Source organism: Myripristis murdjan, chromosome 4 (assembly GCF_902150065.1).
Source record: "Myripristis murdjan chromosome 4, fMyrMur1.1, whole genome shotgun sequence".
NCBI lineage: Eukaryota > Metazoa > Chordata > Actinopteri > Holocentriformes > Holocentridae > Myripristis > Myripristis murdjan.
Window position 1 is genome coordinate 25,382,950 of NC_043983.1, and position 24,354 is coordinate 25,407,303.

Here is a 24,354-nt window from a genome sequence, read left to right on the forward strand (position 1 = left end):
ATTTATGTGGAAGAAATGACACATAGTGGCATTCAAAAGTATATAAATAACTACATGTATTTTTCATCATTTTTGTTCTGGTTTGGTCTGAAGAGGGCGCCATTTGAGCTGTAGTAGAGCACACACACACAGAGACACTCACACCCACATTACTACAGAAGATGTGAGGAAGCTGTGTTTCATTAAACTTGACCCTAAATCTCACCCTTACCCGAAACGGGACGCTTTTTAGAGCTGGGACTCGAAAAATTCTGTCACACTAAAGTGTTTTCCTCATTTTCTTCCCTTATGAGAAGTAAGTAACTAGATCGCATGCAGCCTGCCAAATAGTTTGACAGTCACTACTATCTCTTGTTATGCCTTTATCTAGAAAAAGCCACAAAAAAACAGATGAAAGGCTCATAAGCTGAAAACACTGATTTCTGCAAATCACAGCATGGTGTGCGGGGTGTTGGCGTAGCAGTTTATCAGTTCTGCTTTGCTTCACTATCCAGGATTGTGCTCTGTTTCCAAAAGACATACAGCCTCGGGATGCCTTTATACCCCATTGTTAGTGCTATTATCTTTTGCTGTCATTGTTTGGGCCTTGTCTTGTCTGCACTGCCAAAGCAGCAAACTGTAATGTGGCAATTTTCTGGTGCAGCAATAAAGCTTGATTGGCGTGAGGGAACGAAGAATTATCACAGTCTCAGAGAGGGTGAGAGAGAGGGTGAGAGAGAGAGAGAGAAAGAGATAGAGGGAGAGAGAGGCTGTCAGAAAGTGAGGATGAGTGATGAGAGGTGGAAGGGGAGAATGGAGGGGACTGTCGTTTGTTAGCTTTGACAGCTCTGTCACTACCAAGCTCATGAGGGACCGACAGCAAGCAGACTGAGAGGATGCAGTAGTGAGTGAGTGGGAGTTTGTGTGTGTGTGTGTGTGTGTGTGTGTGTGTGTGTGTGTGGTGTGTGTGTGTGTGTGTGTGTGCAAGCGAGGAAAAAACAGCCAAAAAAAATGAGACAGAGGACACAGAGAGACAGATGGTCAGACAGAGAGATGAGGAAAAAGAGAGGAAGGGATGGAGAAGAAGGACACTTATTTAAGAAAGGGGTGTTCAGCTTCATGCTGCTTGAACGGCTGGTGGTAGTAGTAGTATAGTGATGGAGTGGCACATCACGCATCACACACACACACACACACACACACACACACACACACACACACACACACACACACGTAACACACACACAAATGGAGAAACAAGGTCACACACCCTTACAGAAACAAAAAACAACCCCACTATCACCACTAGCACACATCCATCCATCATTTAAACCCCACCTAATGGCATCCACCCCTGTTCCTTACCTCTGTGGGAGAGGTTGGCATTGCCCTCTCTCTGGATGCTGTTGGGTACCAGTGGGCCCAGTAGGGGTGTGTGTGTAGATGTAGACGACTGACTGGTACTCTTCAGCCTGGTTGTCCCGGTACTGGTGGCAGCAGGGGTTCGTTGCAGCAGGGGAGACTGTGTGGTGGAAGAAAAGGTCCTGGAGGTATGAGGAGGGAACGACGTGGTGGTCGATCGCCTGGTGGTGGGCTCAGGTGTAGTGGTGGTAGTAGAAGCAGTCGTGGTGGTGGTGGTGGTGGTAGTGGGAGTCGTGGTGGTGGCTGCTGTTGTAGTTGTCGTCGTGGTTGTAGTGGTGGTTGCGGTGGTGGTGGGAGCAGCCGTTGTGGTTGTTTTGGGCCGAACTGCACAGGAGAAACAGAAGGACGGTAATTAAATGGCAATTGCATCAAATTGTGACCACATGGCAGGAATGCAGGCTCATTTCAGTTTTCAGGAGACCCGTTTTGCATACTGTAACACTGCAAAAAAAAAATCTCCAAGTCATGTCGTCTGACATTCTGACATAAAGGGCCCTATTTTCATGGGTGTGCAACGACCGTCACAAGCAGCGCCACGACAGATTGGTATTTTGATGACCTGGAAACGCACTTTGCCCATTTATGTGGTATTTTTCATGCTTGCACACCAGGCTTGGCGCAAAAGCAGGAGGAGGGGAGCACCCGAATGAGAGGTTTATTTAAATGAGAGATTGCGTAATTGCAATTAGAGCCCCGATGACCACGTCTAATCTCAGCACAGCATCACTACCACTCCACTCCACTCCTTTACGCTGAGCATCCATGGGCAAGGCTACGCTCAGATGAACAAAACTAGTGAGTGAGCTTGGATCATAGAACTTCGACTGGAGTGGGAGGGACTTTCCCCTTCAAATTAACATTGCACGTTGGTCATAGAGGCAGCCATTTTTATGCCACTATAGTCAGTACTCAAGTTGAGGGGGGATGAGGGTGGATGGCATCCCCCCTGAAATAAAAACGGTCAAAATCATCCCCCCTGTAAAACTGCCATCCTCACTTTTCATCAAGTGAATAAAAATTGACCATCCCCCCTGAATTTTTTTTACAACTCGACTACTGACTATAGTGGCTCAAGAACTGTGCAAGAACTGTGGCCATTGTAGTGGGCTAACTTCCCAACTAACTTTTCTTGTTGGTGGTCGCTATCAAGATTTACTCACTACTTTCAAGACAAGACACGTCTTCTCATGTCTACAAAAAGCAGCTAACCACAAACACTGTTGCTCTTTTATAAAACACAAAACGTATTTCTTATCCAAATACTCAGTTAATCAAGTAACTGCAGGATTTTGAGTTGTCATCAGTGTTGAACTGCACGTTTGAAGCGATTGTGGTAGTAGTCCTGAGAGTTTATGACTCTTTTTTAATTAGTTTTACATGCACATACGTAAAACACAGTGCAACCCACTTTTGCTGCAGATGGTGCTGATTAACTTCTTGGGCAATATTATGCCATCAGTGGGACAGTATCCCAGAGTGCTGTAGTTAATAGAGCTGTGCAAGCTTTATATTTGTTTCTTTTTGTTGAGGAATCAATTTCATGGTGTGTAAAGATGGTAATATGAAGCTAAAACAATGGATTGTACAATGACTTTTCATTATAGTGACTTTGAAAATCAAAGTTTTATTTGCATCATTTCATGACAAAGATGAATTATGCTTATTCCATGGACTGTCGTGTAATGATCTGTAATCTCTAATGTTTGCAAAGTATCATGGGTAATGTGATGTGAAGAAAGTAGAATTATGTTGAGCTACTAAATAACTATGCAGTAATTATTGCTTTGTCTTGAAAAATACCACTTTGAAATATTAAAAAAAAAAAAGAGTTCCATTCCAAAATGAGATATCCCTCTGTGACAAAGCAACTCCGTCATTGACTATAGCAGTACACACACACACACACACACACACACACACACACACACACACATTCCCTGCTTCCCTCGGTTCTCTCTAAATAGTTGATAGAGTTCTATTGTGATTTAGACATAACATTCACACAAACATTATATTCGCTTTCCATATTCTTCCCACCATCTGTCATCAATGAGTGTTTGGCAAAACAGGGGTGTGACATTTTCCTCTGTTAAATAGTATGTTCTTGCACGCTTTATGGTCACATGAACTTCATAATTGTATTTCATGTTTGTAATATTTATTTTTGCGGCAAAAAACTTCTTTTGCAGCAGGAAAATGTTTAATGGTTTAAGGAAAATGTTTATGAAGATCTGTATAATCTGCTTAAAATATATTTGGGTTTAAGAAGTTGTAAATGCTTCATTTGATAGGAAAATGTGTTAATTGTACTTTCTTACATAATTATTAAACCCAGTGGGAGGGGCTACTGCTTCAAAGGGGATGTGTTGGGGCCTGGTGGAATCAGACTTGGCTTGGTAACATCTACTGAATTTCCTGATTGCTCACTGTATTTATTTATTTATTATTATTATTATTGAATGATATCTGACTTATTGAAGAACTCCCTTTTTGGTTTGCACCTTGCAAGGCCAGCATAATAAATCATGCCATCATAGTATAATAAATAGAATCTTGTGACAAATGGTGACAGAAGTGGGATGGCTAGTCGAAAGAAGATAACACACCTTCCAAGGCAGCACATAAGACTGTTTCCAGCGGCAAGAGCACCATGAGGAGACAGCAACCACCAGTACGGCCTGCATCATCGTTATCAGAGGGAGATGATGAGCAGGACGGGTGCTGGGTGCCCCCAGCAGCTCCTGCAGCCCCAGGGGGGAACATCACAGCAAAAGAGCAAGGAGGGCCTGTTGGCAAAGATCTGAGGCCTGAGGGCCTCCTCCATTGACTGACCAGTCGCCTCAACCTGCCAACCAGCCACATCAATATGTTGCCTAAGCACCGCCTGCTTCTAACCTGCCAGTCGCTCCTGCAACTCGAAGCACAGCTGCAGTCTTGAACTGCCAACACCAGCACTCCAGTGTGTGCACCAGGATGCACTGTCAGAGGCACCGTCTCTCCAGCTTATAGCAGCAGGCCTCACTAGCCAAGACCAGAGTGGAGGCACTATACTGAGCCAAAAATTTCACAACATCAGGTGGGTGAGGACATTGAGAACTATTTGTTATGTTTTGAGCACACTGCCAAAATGTGGAAATGGTCAGCGTGAGTGGGCATGCTGACTTGTTCCACTGATGTCTAGGGAGGCAGTGTAGTTTTTCCAGCCCGTTTTTGATGCTTACTTGCTAGTTTATGGATCATCTTTGTCCTTGGAACGTGCTAGTTTATATCATCATGACTGACTGTCTTAGAAAAAATGAACATTGAAGCTGAACACTGAAAAAACAACAGCAACAACAAAACAAACAAGGAAAAAAAGCACTCTCATCAAAAATGTGCAGGCGTGATTAACGCCTTTGTGAACCAGAGTGTTTCACAAATATAGTAACAGAAGTTATAAACTGCTGCTCGTTACGCCAATGGCAGCACGCACAACCTGTCCAGGGCGCTACGAAAGAGACAAAGCTTTGTTCCCAAACAGAGAGAGACATGAAGCAGAGAGAGAACAACATATTTAACACATGGAGGCCTTTTATTGCACCAAACGCCAGCAGTGCTCAGCAGAAATGCCTGTACTGCAGTCCAAAAACGTTTGGAGAGTGCATAGCTGTTTTATGTGTGTGTGTGTGTGTGTGTGTGTGTGCTGGCCACATTCCCTCTCCCATCTTTTCTCAGAGGGATTCACTGAATGGTGGCCTATATACATCCTCTCTCTCTCTCCCTCATTTTTCTGTGTCAGCTCCTTTCTACTCACCTGTGCAAACACAAGGTGCAGACAGAGAGGGAGAGAGAGTCTATTAAGGATAAGAACTTAACACCTCCTGTAACTGTGGAGGCTGAGTGTTGAAATGAGGTCAGTGAAATAATGGAGATCTGCTGGAAACACAGGTAAGACAGGAGAATCCTTGACCCTGACCCAAGATAGTGTTACTGCCAGCTGAAGTATCAGCTTGTCTGACTGAGTGATGTGTGTGGAGGTTTGCAGTATCTTCACTGAAGCTGTCAGCACAGTTTCAGAAGCAGCACCTCAACCACACCACTTTGGATATTCCTATATATATACAGTACCCTTTTAAACCTCTCCTCCTTTCCGTTCTCATATATTCTGCATCCCTCCCATCCCCCCATTTCTCTTCTACTCACTTTATCTCCTCTCCGTTCCCCCACAGGGTCGTGAAGGGGTCCATCATGCCCAGGAGCTACAGTGCATTCCCATTTGAAGCTTCCAGCCAGCAAACCCAAAGCGCTACAAGCAACTACATTCAAGCATCGTTCATTTCACACATCATCTCACTCTCAAATTAGTAAACCTCTAAACGCCTCTTGTTGATGTGGTCCTTGCTAGTGAACTGAGGACTCAAATATGTGTCAGGGTCCAACTGTTAAGGGTTTTTCATTCATCTGTTTGAAGCTGTCAATAGCTGACATATTCAGTATATTTTATATGCTTTGCAACCCAGGGGCCTGGCCAAGAACTTTTATTTTGAGAGGTTTCATTTCATGTGCTTAACATATGCTTATTGTTTGGCAATTTTGTGGTAATTTCATGCTTATTCTTACAACGTAATTTCAAATATATACTTAAAACGTAAATAGTTTTCATGTAATTTATTTTCCAGTAATGTTTTACAAGCTTTTGAGGTAAATTTATTTATTTATTTATTTTTCTGCTCATCTTCTTATAACTTTGTTACTCTTTTCTTTCCAGTGACTGTAAGATCTCAGTAATTTGCGCATCACATTTTTTTTTCTACCATGATTTTGAAAGAAATTAAGTGAATATGTTCAGGTTTGACCATTTCACAAGGATTCTGTGTATTTGGTGCCAGGAGACAGGTGAGACTGGCAGATTTGGAAACCTCACCAGATCAACATAGAAATGATCTGGATGGAAAGACTGCAATAGGAGAGAGTGTATTTTGGGTGAACTGTTTCTTTAAGACAGGGTGAAGCAGGGTTCATGGCAACTTTCACTCTGGAAAGATGTTTCAGTCAGCTCTCTGAAATGAAATGATAACTGATAAGAACTAATTGGTATGCATTTGATTTACTTGATGAGAATAATGTGTTAAAATCAGGGTTAGTTCAAAGTATTGACTTTGTCTAGCTGTGGTGAGAGGAAGTTTATTATCATTTCTTTCAGGCTACAGTATATCAGCCTGCAATGGCCTGGGCGCTGTCCATGAATAAAGTTGCACATCCCCGGCATATACAGAGTGAATACTGAATACTAGAACTCTGAATATTTAATTATGGATACATATAAATATTTAATAATGAGGTGGACTCCTTTTTGCAGTGCTGAAATCTCAGACCAACATAACAGCCCTGGGCAATGATGTCCTGCATGTCTTCGCGTGACACAGCATCGAGACGTTTGGTTCTGTGACAGTGAGTGTGACAGGCTCACCTATGGCACAGCGCCTCATGTCGGGTCCCAGCTCCATACCATCAGGACAGGCGCAGGTGTATTTGGGGGAGTGGTCTGTAATCTGCGGGGCCTTCAGACAGAGGTACTCACAGCCACCGTTAGGCAGACTGCCCATGTTACAGGTATCTGGAGCTGCAGAGACACACACAAAGAAATGAAAGGAGGATTAAAAAGGGATTGAGCATCTCTTTGAAAGTATAATTTCTTTGCCTTTTCAAAAAAAGGGAGCTGTGAATATTATATCTGACTGAGGACTACATCAACCTCTTCCAACTACCCTGGAGATGTGTTGTCACGATAATCAGCATTTCAAATGCTACGTCAATGCCTGAAGTTTTTAATGTTCAGTACTTCCACCAAAAGTTTGCGATTCACTGATGTGTATCAGCATCACCACCACAACGCATAAACAGTATATTTGGACAGAAATGGTTAAAAGAAGAAAAAGAAGAAGGGTTGGAATAGAGAGAGCATGATCTAATGTGCTTGTTGGAGGAAGTTCAACAGTCAAACAGGTAAAAACACAGCAACAGTGTCAAACAGTCACATCTCGAGCTGAATCCAGGTCAGTAAATCTGGTGCCAGGAGCAAAATATAGAAGCAGTTCAATCTACACAGCCAGTAAAGGCAGCCACCTGACACAGTAAAACTCCTGTGCAAATAGTTGATAAAAAACTGTCTGAGTCGAGTGTACATCATAGCAGAAGTAACAGAGCAAAGACTCTTTGCTGTGGTGTGATAAAAAGTACTTCTTTGTAAGATATTAAACTTAATATTGATGTCAAAATCAAAATCCTGGTATTGTGGCCACAATATTCTGAAGCATCAATAAGGAGCATCCTGGACCTCATTTTCAGAAACACCAAGTTAATGCAGAGGATTTCTCTGACATTGTAGTCAATTCAACTGAAATGGTTTTACTAATTATAACTTGTATTACTATCTACTGATCTTATCTCACATTATGCATAGAATTGTGAAGACATTTGCAACAGGAAGACAACAGATGGGAGATACTTATACCGTTTGCTATAGAGCCATCTGGGGACCTATTTTAATCCGCAACCCACTTTCAGGTCCAGATCCAATCTTTGAAAAATGGTGTTTGAGGGCAGGAGGTTCACTTTTTTAATATCTCAGCACCCAAATGAAAAATTTAGTTTCATGACCCAAGACTCAGACTCATGAAAAAATATTGCTGCTCTTCTCATGTGGGGAGGCACCAGAACTGGGTCAGGTTGCGGCCGATTCTGCATCCTGACTGGTCGTTTTAGACAGTAAGAGATGGTGTGATCAGAGGAAGCAGTAAGATCACTGACTACACACAGTGTGATCACAGCTTTAATAAGTTGGGAATACATCCTTGCTTCATATAAGGTATCTCAGTAGCAATAAACGTATATTATAAAAAGCTATCAACGCCTAGCTGTTACAAGTTCTGCATATTAGGCTGTATTGTCACTTTATGAGTGTGACAACGATTAGGGCCAGTTTTTGAAATGTCTCCTCTCTCTAAAATGCCAGGGAGGGAGGGACAGCCAGAAAAACAGATTTTAATTTCTTCTGTACTGCACTGGGGTGTGAAGAGAAGGGGAAGAGGCAATAAGAGAAGAGGTGAGTCAAGTTGAAAAGAAGAAAGGAGAGAAAGTAAGTGGACAGGAGGTGAGTGGATAGCCATGAAGTCACCGAAAGAGGAAACAAGATGAGTGAGAAATGAGGAGAGAGATGACAAGAGGCAGGGGGAGGCAATATCAGGATATAGGACAGGAGAGGAAATGAGAGAAGAGAGTAAAAGGAGGTGGGATGAGAGATTACTGAATGCTAAAGCACTAAATTCTCTGAGGTTCTGTCTGAGTGCTGCAAAGCCTGCAGAGGTTGCAACAACCCTTCTCCGTGCGGCCCTCCTCCACCTCCTGCCTTTGGTCAACGATTAAGAAATAAAAACCTAAACTCTGAACCTTCAAAATTCTGCGGGATGAGTTTAACTCCACTCCCCACCATAAATAAATAAATACATAAATAAAAGAAAAAAGCACACAACAAAGAAGAGAAGCTCTTTGAAGAAGCATGTCAAAAAGTCAAGACATGTACAATGGGAATGAACCAGAGATGGTTGGAGCCATACTTTGAATGTGACTCGAGGTTTTATTGTGGCAGCCACTCATTAAATCAGGGCTCGGGAATGCTCTGAACATAAAATTGGTGGTCCTCCAATTGTATGTCTTATTGCAGAAAATAGACTGGACACCGGAAATGGCACTTTGGATTTCAAGCTGCCTATAAAGCTCCGTGAGCGGCTGCCCAGTTGGTTAACATGGGTGCAGCACTCTCGTCTCCTGTCTGAACCCGGCGTTTTTGTTTAAGTAAAAGGCAAGCAGGACAATTTGGGTGCCTTGTTGCTCTTGTGGAGTTGCTAGCTCTGGACAAAGTAAAATTGTTCCATCGCAGACTGTATTACTAACATGGCACAAGATACTGAAAAAATACTGCAGGACACCGCAAGAAATTTCCAGTTTTTCTCTCTGGCCTACGATGAAACAGCGTCCTGAAGATTTTCCCATTCTCAGGAGACGTGCACTGAAGTTTGCATCTTTGTTTGGGACGACCTGCTGCTGTGAAGCAAAGACTTGGTTCCACTAAAGACTGACTGACCCAAACCTGCAAAAACAGCTGTGAACAGCATCATCATCACCACCATCTGACATCAGACGTCTCGCCAAGGAGAGGCAGTTCCAACCATCACATTAAGGTTAGTGTGAAGTTTGCCCAGTAAAAAGCATGTAAATTTCACAAATTACTACCAGTTACCAGTTACTACCAATGATAAAATTCTGATACAACAACTGAGACATTTTCATTCAATAATTCTGTATGGCCCTTGAAAGATTTTCTGAAAGTGAAATGGTCCTTGATAGGAAAAAGGTCCCCCACCTTAGCATTAAATGATTATCGTTCGATTTGGGGTTTTGGTTAAACAAGAGTATGCATGGAGAGACAATGAAATGTACATGTAAAGCAAGAGAGGCGAGAGAGAAAAAGTGAGAGAAAGGGAAGAGTGGGGCGACCTTCCAAACCACTTCAGTGAAGCCAAAGTGTCACTGAATATTTCACCTTTCAGTACCAGTGGTGTCTTAATAGGGCAGCAGGAGTTCATTGAATATGTCCTCGTTTTGCCTTGTTAAGCCGATCTTTTTCTATGTCTTGGTTTTGTTGGCATTTTGGAAAAAAAAAAAAAACATGTTTAACTCTGTGATATCTCTTTGAGCAGAGCTACTGATTTATTGATGAGGATGCAATTAGCTCCTCCACTGGCATCAAGACAAGACTGCTATGAGCTCTGACTGAGAGAGGGGGAAAACAAAGAGGGAGAACTCAGAAACACAGGAGAAAACCGCCAATGCACACACCCAAACAAACTGGAATAAGCAGACATCCAAAGTCTCATGGATGATGAATGATGGAGGGTGTTTACGTACTGTATAGTCTAACTTTTATACATCTCACACCTTATTTTGTATAAGTGAATTACTCTTCCTATCAAGTGTGCCAATAAATGTAGAATTACCAACTGTGTCACTTGGCACAGTGTACAGTAATCCTACTTTATGGTGACATCACATTAGGTAATTAACACTAATTCAGGATCTGATGATGAGTATGCTAAACTGCTGTGCACTTTAATTTGGCACAATTTGTTGTGTATTTGTTTTGCTGCTAAAAATAGGAGTCGGTATCTGAGACGGGGAAGGTGAGTTGAGATTAAGCTGTGGTCCCTGATGTCTTAGTATGTTTTACTTGTGTGTGTTATATTCCGCCCTGCCTGCAAACACATCTTTTGCACTCTTCTCTTGTGTCATTTTGTACTTTCTACATACTTCCTACTTCCCAGCTTGGTGCTTTCAGCCGGTTGGGATTGGAGCAAATTGAACACACTATCAATATCAACACTGAAAATTACATAATATTGTATATGACATTTTCATACATCATTGACTGTAGATAATTGCACAATATTACAACAGTAGGCTGTATAAATACTGGCTTGCCATGCAATTTTAACATCAGCCTATTGAAAAATTAAACCCTCTGGTTATCAGCTCTGTGCTATAGATTGTGTTCTGTATTTTTATGTAAAGCATGTCTACACTAACGGGGACTTGAAAGTCTACTTAAAATGTGCTGTTATATACAGCTTTCATCAGTCATCACAAATGTTGCGTATAATGCATATAATGTTGCATATTTTGGTTATTTGACATCAAAAATCTACATCTCGGATAAATACAAGCTCTGAGAAAACGCTGAGCTTCTCACTAGGAGGTTCAAGGGGCTGCTCATGTGGGTTTTTCTTGCTTGGAAATCCAAAAATTTCCAGTTCCCACTTCTCACGAATGCAGCATTAGCATGTTTTCTGTATATCTCTGCATGCTTCTTGTGTGCCTTTGCATACTTTCTGTTTATTTCAAAAACACTCCCTGCATGTTTTAGCCTACTTGCTGTGTTTCCCAGCATGCTTCCTGTGCGTCTTACCCTTGGGCTGTCTCTGTTCGTGAAACACCACCAAGTCCAGAGGGTTGTTGAGATGCTCCGCCACCTTTGCCACATCATGCCCAGTTAGACGGTTGGCACTGTATATCGCTTCATCCTCCAAGTCCGTCCAGTACACACGGTCCTAGACAGGAAGAGAGAACAAAAGACAGACCTGAGTCACTAAAGAAACCCAAGAGGGAAAATCCTGACTTAAAACAAACTGAAGATTATTCTTTGGGAAAATTATAAATCAAGAAAACCAATACTGCAACCATCATTAAAAGAACTTCTTCACTGATAGCGTACGATTATATTCAAGTCAAGTTTGTGGATTGAAAAGTTACTTGAGAAATCCTTGCTCATTTAGAAGACGTTTTGCGCCTGAGGAAGCTAAACTTAATTTAATGTTTAATTCAAGGCTTATGAGAAAAGACAGGTTGGAAGTTTTCATTTGAAACATTATTTATTGAAGTAAGGTAAAAGCATGACACATTGATCAAGGAGAGGTTGAAACAGACTGAATAAGTTATGTTGTGATGAGGAGAGCGCTGTGCTTGTTATGTTCTCTCAGTCTCCAGCATTCAATCCTTACAATCACTCCAAATTTAGTAAATAATACTTCCAACTGAGTACACAATTTCTGAATCATTGTATGCCACTGATTAGAGATAATGGTGATATTTTTTGTCAAACTACTCTCAGCTGTCATTGTGATTTGGGTAAACTGGAGAGAGGAATCATCTGTTCCACATTACAAACTGATTCCGGGACGTATTGTGAAAGGAAATAAAGGCAATGAATGGGGATACAATTACTGCTGTATTTAAGCTGCTAAATCTAACTGTAGGGGTGGTTGGGAGGTAACAACACCAGTATTAGGTACATTTAAAATAAAATCTGTTAGTCAGAAATCATCCAACGCTGAAGTCAATGATTTCTCCAGAATAACCGGTGTTTCTCATCGTAATCGTCTTAAAAACCTCGTCAGAAAATCTCTGCTGTGGGTAATGAAGTGCAGTAGTCGTTTGCAACCATTACACAAGATTGTTATCCACTATCTTTTGCACCTGCAGCTGTCTCCATTAATGTTATGAAAAATGTCCAACTTCCCAAAAAAAAAAAAAAAAAAAAAAAACAGAGTCCCAAACAACAAAGCCTTGTCGGTGCTATATGAAGTGGCGCTGACGTGAAATGTTCTGCGAGAGTGGCAGTGGCATTATATGGCACCTACATTGCTTATTCAACCTAATTATATGGCTGACTCTAATTTTACCTTATTTGCACACACCAATTTAATAATTCAGCATGCTGTTTTAGTTGGAAGAGATGGTTTAAAAGCGGGGGAATATGCTTAAATATGTGTGTGTTCCCTCGGCATCAAGGCAGAAGAAATTTGTCAGCAGCTGATGGGGGATGATTAAAGCTGCAGCCATGGTGAAATAGCTAGCTTTCTCAGTTCACAGGAAACAAACAGGCAAAAATCCCACATAATTAGCAAACTGAAGTCTGTTAGAGTGAGAAAAAAAAAATGCCACCACAATGTAAGTGGCTCTAACAGAATAAACTAGGCCTATTTTAGACTACAGTGATTGCTGGCCATGCACCAGGCCCAACACCTTTGCTGGAAAGGTTACTCTGGCAGTAAGTGAGCTGCAAGTACAAGCATTTCACATGACAGATACTTATGCCTTTTTTTTTTGCTTGTGTTAAAAAGCCAGTCAAGATGCAATGCAGTTTAAAGGAACAGTTCACCCAAAAATTACAGAAGATTCCCATTTAACCATTGTGCGGTCCATTCAAATAACCGGTATGATTTGGCGAGGTTTCCAGTCTGTTGCCATCTTCCCCGGCTCCCCACATCGGTGGAGAGTGATGGGTATTCTCCGGTGGACCTCCAGCTGTCAAAACTTGACACGTGGAAAAACTCGACAGCAACAGCTCTTTCCACAGACAATGACGCAGATATCCATCATAGTCCACAGCCGTGAAAGGGAAAGGGTTTCACTGGGAACTATTCGCTGAAAAGAACACCAGCAAGCTGTTTTTTTTTTTTGTTTTGTTTTGTTTTGTTTCTTTGTTTTAAGTTTTGGAGCTCTGTTTGGAGCTCCACAAATGAATACGCATCCAGCCTAGGGTCAGTGTGAAATTATCTTTTTTTTTTTGCACTTTGGGAAAACTGTTCCTTTAAGTTGCTTATAAAAAAATTGCAGGATGATGTGGACAGTCCCTCTCTCTCTCTCTCTCTCTCTCTCTCTCTCTCTCTCTCTCTCCTTTTGTTTCATTCTCAGTCTTTCTCCTTTTCCCTCCCGCTCTATTGGCTGCTATTCATTCCTTAGCATTTTCTTTAGCAATGCTGCACTACTGTACAACAGGATAAACTGTTCAAGTGGTGATGCTGCGTGGTTGCTATGGCAACTTCCGCTCTGGCAGTCTGTGATGACTGACAACAGTTATGAGGAGCAGAGAAAATGACAGAAGCGAGGGTGAAAACGAATAAGTAAATTAAAACAAATGCGATGCTGAAATGACAGAGCAGTGAGTCTCCAGTGAGCCTCCATTGTCTCCATTAGGCTCAGGCTTTGTTTACAGTTTCATGCGTTTCTAAAAGGTCAAGGAACTGCATCGGTCCAAACAGATTTTTGCTTTTGTTTGTGTACACCAGAGAGAGGGTGTGTGTGTGTGTGTTGGTGTGTGTATGTGTTTGTGTGAGGTCCAACCATAGCTGTAATCCAGGCACTCTATTTATACTGGGTTATCAATGGACTTAACCTTTCTTTTGCCTTTTTCTCTATCTTTCATTGCGCTCTCTATCTCTCCATCTCCCCATCTCCTCTCTCCACTCACACTCCCATAACCTTTACTCATATGACAGGAGCACTGACATAATAAAAAACAAAACAAAAACAAATATCAGCCATGTTGATAAGACAATACTCAAATCTCTAGTTCCATCTCTCCCTTTGCCCGTCTCTCTCTTGTCCCTTTTCGACTGCAAGAACTTACCGAGGTGCACGATCAGAGGACGGCAGCACAAAGTAGCCAGCGAAAAACAAACTGCACAAACAAATGACAAAACAATTCAAATGCCAGGCTGTACTAATGGGTGCAAATTCTGCTCAGTATTTGGGGAGAATAACTCCTTGAACTCCTTGTGTGCACATTTTAATGAACAACATACTGGTAACGCTGGAGCACTGCCGCTGTCCCGGGGCAGCGTGCGGGACGTGATGGGATAACGGTCTCCTCACTGCAGCTATACTGACACAGCAGCGGCCAGAGGAGGCAGGCAGAATGGGGGAGAGCTGCCTGCTGCTCATGGGGGGAAAACACTATAAAAAGCGTCAGAGGCTATATGATATACTCTGTCAACAAGCGGGGATTAAAATAGGTTAGTTAAATAGCCTGATGCATCATGACTGTTTTATGAAACTTGGCTTTTACTTGATGTTATACACTATTCAGTGGGATTTCAACTTGGCTGTAAGAAACACTATAACAAAAATATTATAGATCTATAATAAAATATTATAGAGCAGTATGTATATAAAAAAAAATTAATTGCATTTGGCCGAGCAGGACATCCAGTGCATGGTTTGCTCTCCATGCAGTGGAAAAGGGTTAAAAAAAAAAAAAAAAAAAAAAAAAAAGGCAGCACTTGAACCTCATTGGTTCTGGCAAGTTGCAGGTCAAGGAAAGTTCCAGGTTCTCCCTTGACAACAGAAAAGAGCTCTCTGTCTGTGCCAATGTCTCTCTCTCTTTCTCTTTTTCTCTCCATTGTCAGAATCTCTGCATGGGTCGCGTTCTCTTTTTCTGAAAGCCTCACACGGCAGTGCCGACCCAAGCCAGTCAAGGCTCCTCACTGCAAGATCAAGGTGAGACTTTCATGTGTCAAATCTTAGCCCCAGAGACAAGCACACATACACATACGCACACACACACTTGCACACACTTTTGATCACATGACATTGCATCACGGCACTGGGACATGTGCTTCCGGTGCTGAGCCCCTATCTGTTTGTGGTAGTCAGTGGGATGAGAGGATATCTAAACTGATGTGAAGTCTTTTCAGGTTAAGGGGCAAAAGTGCGCTGGATGATTTTGTCAAGATTCGGTCCCAAATGAACTCTCTGACGCATGCCGGGCCCTTCCAACTTGCACACAGGCAGGATAAGCTTCCATCGCCTCCTCTAAATTTAATGCCAGACACCAAAAAAAAAATGACAGCTCAAGTCTAGACCTCCCACCTAACTTTTCAAGATGTGGTTTTTCCTCCCCCTTTTTTTTTTTTTGCAGCAACCCAGTTCAGAGAGCTGAGCTTGGCAACCACTTGGTGTTTAATTGGTCCAGGAATCAACTGAATGCAGAAGATATTTTGAGTTCATCTCCCCTCAGCTGCGAGGAGTGCAGAGTCGTTTAAACTTCACACAGTGCTGAGTTCATGGCAGAAGGACACACTGCCTGCCCGTACAGCACAATGTCTGACTCAGTCCCTGTTTCCCCTCTTGATTTTTCTTTTCTTGCTTCTAGTCACCATTTTATTGTTTCCTTCCATTGTGCATTTCATTCTATTGCCCCATCTGCCCTCTCTCCTTCTCTTCCTCTAACATCTCTCCTTCTCTCCCCCAGTTCCCTCCACTCAAACAGAGGAAGGAGAAAAACAGTGCAATGAAACAAAAGCAGCAGAGAGAGAAAACACTGCTCTCTGCGCGACTCCTTCATCCACATCTCCTCAGGGCTCGCTGTCTAGGCAGGGGGTGGACGACGTTCAGAAGGGATTGTGTGCATTTGTGTGTGTGTGTGTGTGTGTCTGTGGTGTGGTGGGGCATTCAGACTTTGATGCATGAGCCCTCTCCTCTTGCCTCTGAAGTGTTAAGGAGCGGCAGGTAGTACGAGGATGTCAAGCTGACAGATGATTTGTTCATTCTGAATGACTGTGCAACCAGTAATACTGAAGCAGACATTCATTTTGATCATGTGCAAATTTTAAAATTCACCAAAAAAGGCCAGGTGTTCCAGGTAGGCCAACCTCACATAGGCTCAGAATGAGTCTAAATTCATTGAGACTAGCCTATTCATTTCACAAAGTCCTCATTTACATTTATCCTAATCCAAACATATGACTGGAGATTTTGTTTGCATTTCATCAACCTGCAATGCTTTGGTGTGTATAGCCTTTACAGTGCAGATGAGTGAACAGCAGCTAGCCCAATGACAAGCATGCAAACTTCCAAACTATGCTATTAGTGAACACATTGCATGCCTTCACAACTGAATTTCTCCTCCACACCAATGTAAATGCAAAAATGCACCAACATTTAATCCCAGCCTATGTGTGTCTAGATTAATACACTCTCAAATTCGATGTGTGTTGTGACTTAATCAAACGCAACAAATGCATTTGATTTTATGTTACATATAATAACCTGCTACAGCAATCCTGATGGTTATGAAAATGCAGGCATTCTGGTTTTAATGATTCAAAAGTGATGACGATTGGCTACAGCTGTAGCGCTATTCTTGTTTTTTTCCTCCTAATTTTGATAAATAATGCAACATCATCTGGAGTCAAGCATGGCGTGTTTTGCAACTGGGTCAAATTTCTGCCATCGATGTGTGCTAAACTTCTATTTGTTGTTAGCTGGTATAACACAACGGGCCGAGTGAGCTCTCAGATGTAGGGAAAAATACCCCGCAGCTCCTTTTACTAAATAAAACACAAAACAATTAATCAAGAGTTTCATTGTTGGAGTTCACAACTTTTTAAAGAGTCAACTCTTACAAGAATAAACAAACTTCTAATTATCAGCAGGTTGGGTTCAGGACAGTCTGCTGCACTGCACAAAACTTGTGCTCATGTTTTTTTTTTTTTTTTTTTTTTTTTTTTCTGTATCCCAGCCAGAACAGAACAGACACCAGAACAGCTGAGGGCTATTAATCTACAGAGGCTAACTTTTGCTGCAGGCCATAATGTTAAGATAGGAAGAATGTTTTCCTCTCTCTCTCTCTCTCTCCCACACACATACACACACACACACACACACACATACACACAAGCACCCACACACTCAGCTGGACATGATGGATTTCCCCCTCTTCCCCTTGCTCCTCATCATCACAGTGTGTGCTAGAGAAAGAAGAATGGAGGAAGCATTTCCTACTGATCACACTTCACCTTCCTCTCCCTCCCTCTTCTCCTGTCTCCTCTTGTCCTCTGCTACTCCTTACCACCTTCCAAACTTCCCGTACTTTATGGCGTCTAAGAGACAGTCACTCTCCCACCTCGATAAATACACCCAGACTAGCTCAATCGATTCCTGTACTCTACCCTGACACTCCACCGCTCAACTCTTTGAGGAAGATAATTCCTTTTCTCGGTTTGTCCTGCGACTCCCTCTGCCCTAACTTGCCTCAAAACATCTCTGTCTCTCATTTATCCTCAGTGCAACTCTACTTTTTCTCTTTTTTCTCTTCGTCTTCCTTAACTTCTGTTCCAACTTTTTCACCCTTGTTCTTGCTCTCAGCACTCAATATCACTGCACTGAGGTCATTTGGGTACTTTCAGAGTGAAACAAACTCACTAGCAATGCCACCAGTCACTATTTAGGCTTGCATTTACTTATTAAGTCCTACTGTTATTATTATTTTTTTTTTTTCCAGTCGATCATCTCTTGACAGCTGAGGCAGCCAACAGCCTCTAGTTCAGCCAAACAGCCATCAAAGCTAACTATCTTGACAGTGGAACAAAAAACTCATAATAAATGCTTAGATCTGGCTCGCTGACAATCTAAAAATACATGGCCTGGATGGGACTCTATGAACAGGATATGAGTGTGTCACCCAAGGCGGAGCAAAGTGGGGAAAAAAATTCTGTGTGTGTGTGTGCATCTACACTTTAAGGTCAAATGAGGACAACAGCATCTAGTTTCCACTTCCAGGTAGGGAGATCTTTAAGATATCTACTGCCGCCCTCTCCATCTCACCCTTATCAAGTCGAGATATGTAAAATAAAAAAAATATATATCCAATATATATTTATTACATTTATGGCAGAAGATATTGCTCTCATACCCTTATATTGATTGATTTATGTGCACAAGATAGGTATCGTTTCTTCACTCACTTTTTTTTTTTTTTTTTTGCACCCAGTTTCATAATTTGTGTGAGCAAATGTTATAAAAATGTGTTCAATTCCTCTTATACGGTTCAAGCAAACAACTTTGAAAATAATCTCGCTCTTTTGCCGTAAACAAGTTGAATCTACTTGATTGCATCGATATACACAATTAAGTTTAATTATCCTGACATTTTGTTGAAGGAAGATACTTTCTGTTCAGTGAGGCTTTTGATGAGGTGTAATAGATGGCACTGTTGATTGAGTTTTACTTAAAGTTTAAAAAAAAAAAAGAAACCTAAAACAAAAACAACAAAATAAAAAACTCAGTACAAGTGTGGATGTGTTATCACGATCAGAGTTGTCTTGTGATTGGATACAAATTGTGAGAAAGAAACAACTGGTAAGGATACTGAGAGTTAATGGGCTGTATCATTGTCAATATATAGACTTTAGGGGTGTTAATACACTTTGAACTTCTACAGTTTTTAGAAGAACTGGTTTTGGTCAACATTAATTGCCAGCACTGTGCCTCATGAAGGGATATGTGTGGCTACTAGCTCTCTAAACCAAATTACATATGCATGTTTCATACACTATATGGACAAAGTATTGGGGCACACCTCATAATCATTGAATTCAGGTGTTTCATTCAGTCCTATTGTCACAGGTGCATAAAATCAAGCACCCAGCCATGCAGTTTGCCTGTACAAACATTTGTGAAAGAATGGGTCGTGCTTGCTGAATTCCTGCATGGTACTGTAATAGTAATGTAATAGGATGCCATCGCTGCACAAGTCAGTTTGCAAAATTTCTTCCCTCCTAGATATTCCACGATCAACTATAAGTGGTATTATTACAAAGCGGAAGTTTTTAGGAGCCACAGCAACTCAGCCACCAAGTGGTAGACCACGTCACAGAGTGAGGTTGCCAATTGCTGAGGTGCGTAAAAGTGGCCAATGCTCTGCTGACTCAGTAACTACAGAACTCCAGACCTCCTCTGGTATTAACATGAGCACAAAACTGTGCGCCGGGAGCTTTATGGCATGGGTTTCCATGGCTGAGCAGCCGCATGCAAGCCTTGCATCACCAAGCATGATGCCAAATGACTCTGGAGTGGTGGAAACGTGTTCTGTGGAGTGACGAATCACACTTCTGGTCAGCCATTTGGGCGCCTGATGCACGAGTCTGGGTACAAAACAGTGGTCCTATATTGCATTTTGGACATTAATATCACTATTGCAAGGGCTCATGTCTTGCTTTGCTTTATTGTCTACCACTATAGCAGTGCAGACAGATGTACGCTGATGACGTTTTCTTGTATATTGACTTGCATCGTAGCCTATAAGACTCAGAGGGTGTGATCATCGTACAGTCTACATACATCAAACTTGATGTCATACCCGAGTTTATTGGATTCATGTCGCAGTGTGACTTGCAATAAACTTATAAGATTACTGAAACCTCAGTCTGGAGGCTCCATTAGACCTGCATTTCAATCCCATTCTCCTACCTCAAACACAGTGAGGGCAAACGGATGTCCCAGGTGGTGATGAGAGGACAGCAGCACTTTGCGATTGTCCCCGTTCAGGTCCACACTGGACAGCAGGTGCAGCTTGGAGTCCACCCAGTACAGACGCCTGTTGGACAGATCTGAGAGAGAGGAACACGGAAAAGTGGAAAGGGGGGGAGAAAGAGAGAGAGAAAGGGAAGGAGAAGAAGAGAGTGGGTGGAGAGTGAGGGGATATAGAATCAGTGATCAAAGTGTAAGAGGATTGAAGCAGAGAAAGAAGAGTACAGAACAAGGGAGTTGGGATTGGTAGAGAGAGAGAGACGGGGGTGATGAGAAAGAGTACGGAGTGTGTGAGGGAGGAAAGAGAGCACCCAATCACAGAAATGATGGAAAACAAAGGGAGTGAAAGAGAAAGAGAGGGAGAGATGAATGGAGGCAGAGAAAGAGGTCATTTCAAGAGAAAAGGGCTAGGGTGAGAGGTATATGAATGTAATGGGCCAGTAGTTCTATCATCAATCTTCTTTGACACGACGGCTGAGCCCTTTGCGTCAAGAAACACAAATGTGATTGTAATATTGCCAGTTGACTTCTCTGCCGGGGAAAATGTGTCTACGTGCCCTTGAGCGAATCGATTAGCCTGAATGAGCTTATTTGAATATCACGTTATATGACTAGACAAGTGCGGCAAAATGCCTCCTGTAAAAAGGGAGTGGTCTGATCACACGCTGTCGGATGTATCAGGCAGGTCGGCTCAGTAAACTTTAACAGTAAGTGATTCGACATCAGATAACATGCAAGACAAGCAGAGAAACAAAAGGGTAATATTCATTCACAACTTCACCTCACCTGACTCAGACAATCACCGGCTCTGCTCAGCACGGTGTGTGAAATCAATGACCAGGGGAAAATAATCGGCCCATTCTCCAAAAGCCGTATAGGCGAGTCTGGCCCACTCTCTCGTTCGCCTGAGTCTAAAAAATAATTTGTTTTCATACAGATGTAGCGACACCTCAATTCCACTTGGATAGTGGCGACTCTGTGCCTCTGTTTCTCCTCGGGCGAGGGCAGCTGAGAGAAATTGGCTGGTGCCGCGGAGGGAGTTGAAGGGGATGATGGGAGGTATCGACAGCCCGGAGCGCCTGGCTTATTAATTCGGAGGCCTATAGTCGCTGGTGTGATTGATGAGAGCCAGACACAAACTGAGCTATAACAATAAACCCTTACACAGGAGCTGCAGCACCCCTAGACACTTTTCTTCTTTCTTTCTTTCTTTGTCCCTCTCTCTCTCTCTTTCTGTTTCTCTCTCTCCCTCTCCTGTTTCTCTTGTTGTCTCTTTCTTTGTGCTGAACTCACTCAAATTAAACTTTTTTTTTTTTTTTTTTTTTAGCTCTATCTCCAAAAGTTTTTCCTTTCACTGGCATTATAACTTTGTTCTCAAAATGGCTTTCAGGACTGATTGATTTTTTTTTTTTTTTTTATCCCTGCTTTTATCACCTTCTATTAACCTTTCTTTGTACTCCTCAATGATAGCCTCATACCTATATGTTCAAAAGTATATGTTCCTCTATTGTTCTTTGTCTTCCTCTCTCCAGGTCTTACCCAGTGTAATTCCATTGGGCCACTCGATGCGTTCAGACACCAGCACCTGACGATCTACTCCGTTCATCCCAGCCTTCTCTATTTTCGCCTGACTTCCCCAGTCGGACCAGTACATGAACCTGCGGGAGGATACACAGTCCAGTTAGACATGGACAGAAAGATGGAAGCAGCCGCTGTCTGGTGGGTACAACAGCTGATTTTCAGCACCTGAGCTGCAATAGGTTTTAAACAGTGGTGGAGAGAGTACTAAAAATTGCTTCTCAAGTATAAGTACTGTTACTTTGCTGATATTTACTTAAGTAGAAGCAGAAGTACTGCTGTAAAATTTACTTTAAGTAGTAAAAGTAAAAAGTAGCTCCTGTAAAATGTACTTGCTGAGTTACTTTTTCAAAACAAAACAAAAACTTTAAGTGTGATCTTTTCCATGCAGCGATGAAAGAATGAGAGTTCGAGGCTCCAAGTAGTGTCTTTTAAAGGTGCATTGTGCAAAACTGCTGAGGGTTGAATGACATGAGGACCCTGTAGACTCAACTGAGAAATGTGGAATAAGCATGTAGTATGATGGTTGAGTCTACATGGTTCTCATCGCAAGGCCAACTCACTGATATTATTCCCCTTTTTCCACACTTATTCCATGATTTGCCAGTCCAGTGCCATCAACAATCTGCAATTTCTCCTGCACCTTGAAATTTGAATTGAATGAAATTTGGAAATAAAGACAAATGCACCCAACCTGATCTCACAGAAATCCGTGAAATGAGCACAACCTCTTAACAACGCATTGCGTGCTCCTGGCACATAACCTGTTATAATTATGTGTGGCCACCACAGAAACAGCGTCCACTGAAAGTCAATTAGGATCCGTGTCGTATGGCCACCACGCAAACGCTGTCCACTGAAAGTCAATTTCATGTGGGTGGTAGTTCATAGATCCCGGAAGTGCAAATTTAATCAAAATAAAATAATAAAATAAAAAATAAAAATCGCCAGTTTTCTAGACTAGGCCTACCATATTGACCCGCATAAAAGACGACCCTGATTTTAAGATGACCCCTCTTTTTCAAGACCATTTTTGGAAAATAGGCTACTTTTTATATGGACAAAATCTTGTTTGAATAAAAAAGCCACCGGCCTGCATCAGGCGGGTCGGCCGCGGCACCGGCTGGTACCGCGCCCACCCGGTCAGGTCTGCGGGATCTGACAGGTGAGCGGTCAGTGCCGCGGTCGGCCCGCCTGGTGCCATGGCCGGTAGGAGTAGTATCTAACATGGAAGGGCGCAAGCCAGTAATTTCGCCTAGGGCGGCACATAGGCAGAACCGCCACTGTATAGTTTATAATGTCATCATTTTCATATTTTTCTAGTCCACAAAAATCACATTTTAAGCCATTTTGAAATCAATGAACGAAATTTTATTTTAATCTGAAAAACACCGGCGTTACCAAGGCAAAGCGCTTCATGCTACCTGGTGACTCCCGGCTTCTCGGCTTCAAAGACGTCACGCCGTGGGTGGTGGTTCATAGATCCCGGAAGTGCAAATTTAATCGGTATTCTGAAAAAAAGGTCTGATTATTAGCCATAACGTTGTAACCACCCAAGGCAGACTTACCACGAGCTATGAGGATGTGTAACGATGGCATGTGTCCACAAGTCCCGTATAATATCAACTTTATTTTAAGAAAACACGTTTTATTTGCGATATCATATCACGGAGAAGCACTACATTACCCATAATCCTAGTGTTTATCAGCGACGTGTCTGAATTGACAGCTTTCATCAATAAAGTCAATAAAATCTAATAAAGTGCATGAAAGTTGATAATGTGCTGATATGTTACGCCATTGAACACAACCCTTTCAGTCAGCGAAACAGAGCGGGTGGAAAACCCGTCGAAACACGTCAAAAATAGCACTAAAGATTTATATAGTCTATATATATATTTTTTTTTTTCATAACACATCTTTACTCGTGGTATAAACATAGGCTACATGTTAAGGTTATGCTTTTGCTGTTGAAAAACTACCGTATGTATGGTTTTTAAACCTAAATTCACAATGTTTATCCTAACCCGGAAGAGGGGTACCAGAACTACAATTCGTGCAGAGTTGCAACACAGAGAGCTGTCCTGCGCCATAGCTTTTGTAGTTCTAACATGTTATGTCTATTATATGAAGTGGTGATCACTAATTTTGCAATCTTAATCAAAGTTTTTGGGTGTGGGGAGAACGCCTGAATGGTCAGATTTTAATTTTTTTTTTCTTAAGATAGTGAAATCATGTTTTTTCCATGTTTTGACACTAGTCGGTGGCGCCCCCTATTGGTTTGCCATCGGACATGATAGTAGAGGTCAAGAGCTTTCCAAAAATGTTGACCCCATGTCTCTACCATATTTTGTTGCTGCACTGTAAGCCTTTAAAAGGGCCTCAGGTGCAAGGTTCTAAGGGCACTTGTGGGGAGCAGGAACTGCGCACTGGTCTCACACTGAGATATGTTACTCCATAGGTCAAGACCTTTCAAACGATGTCTTCATTGTTGTTCTCTGACAAAGTTTGATTTTCATCGTGCTCCAAGCCAAGGCTGTCTCAGGTGTACATCTGCAGACCTCTTTTAGGGCCAAGCTTGATAAAATCAGTCAAACTTCTTTAAGGGGGTATTTAATGGCCAAATTTATTTAGAATATTGATGTTAGTCATATACACAGTCATACTTTTCAATTTGGACCATTTCAAAGC

General features: G+C 42.1%; 1 protein-coding gene across 5 annotated transcripts in view; it reads right to left on the minus strand.

Moving 5' to 3' along the window:
• lrp8 (low density lipoprotein receptor-related protein 8, apolipoprotein e receptor) overlaps window positions 1-24,354 on the minus strand; it is a 228,012-nt gene that overhangs the window by 16,181 nt on the left and 187,477 nt on the right. For all 5 annotated transcript variants that reach the window (XM_030049364.1, XM_030049367.1, XM_030049365.1 and 2 more), the window contains exons 12-16: window positions 21,625-21,743; window positions 20,026-20,165; window positions 11,402-11,543; window positions 6,851-7,003; window positions 1,345-1,725 (exon numbers count right to left, since the gene is read on the minus strand). In XM_030049364.1, the coding sequence (XP_029905224.1) occupies window positions 1,345-1,725; window positions 6,851-7,003; window positions 11,402-11,543; window positions 20,026-20,165; window positions 21,625-21,743 (935 nt within the window). The remainder of the gene's footprint in view (window positions 1-1,344; window positions 1,726-6,850; window positions 7,004-11,401; window positions 11,544-20,025; window positions 20,166-21,624; window positions 21,744-24,354) is intronic.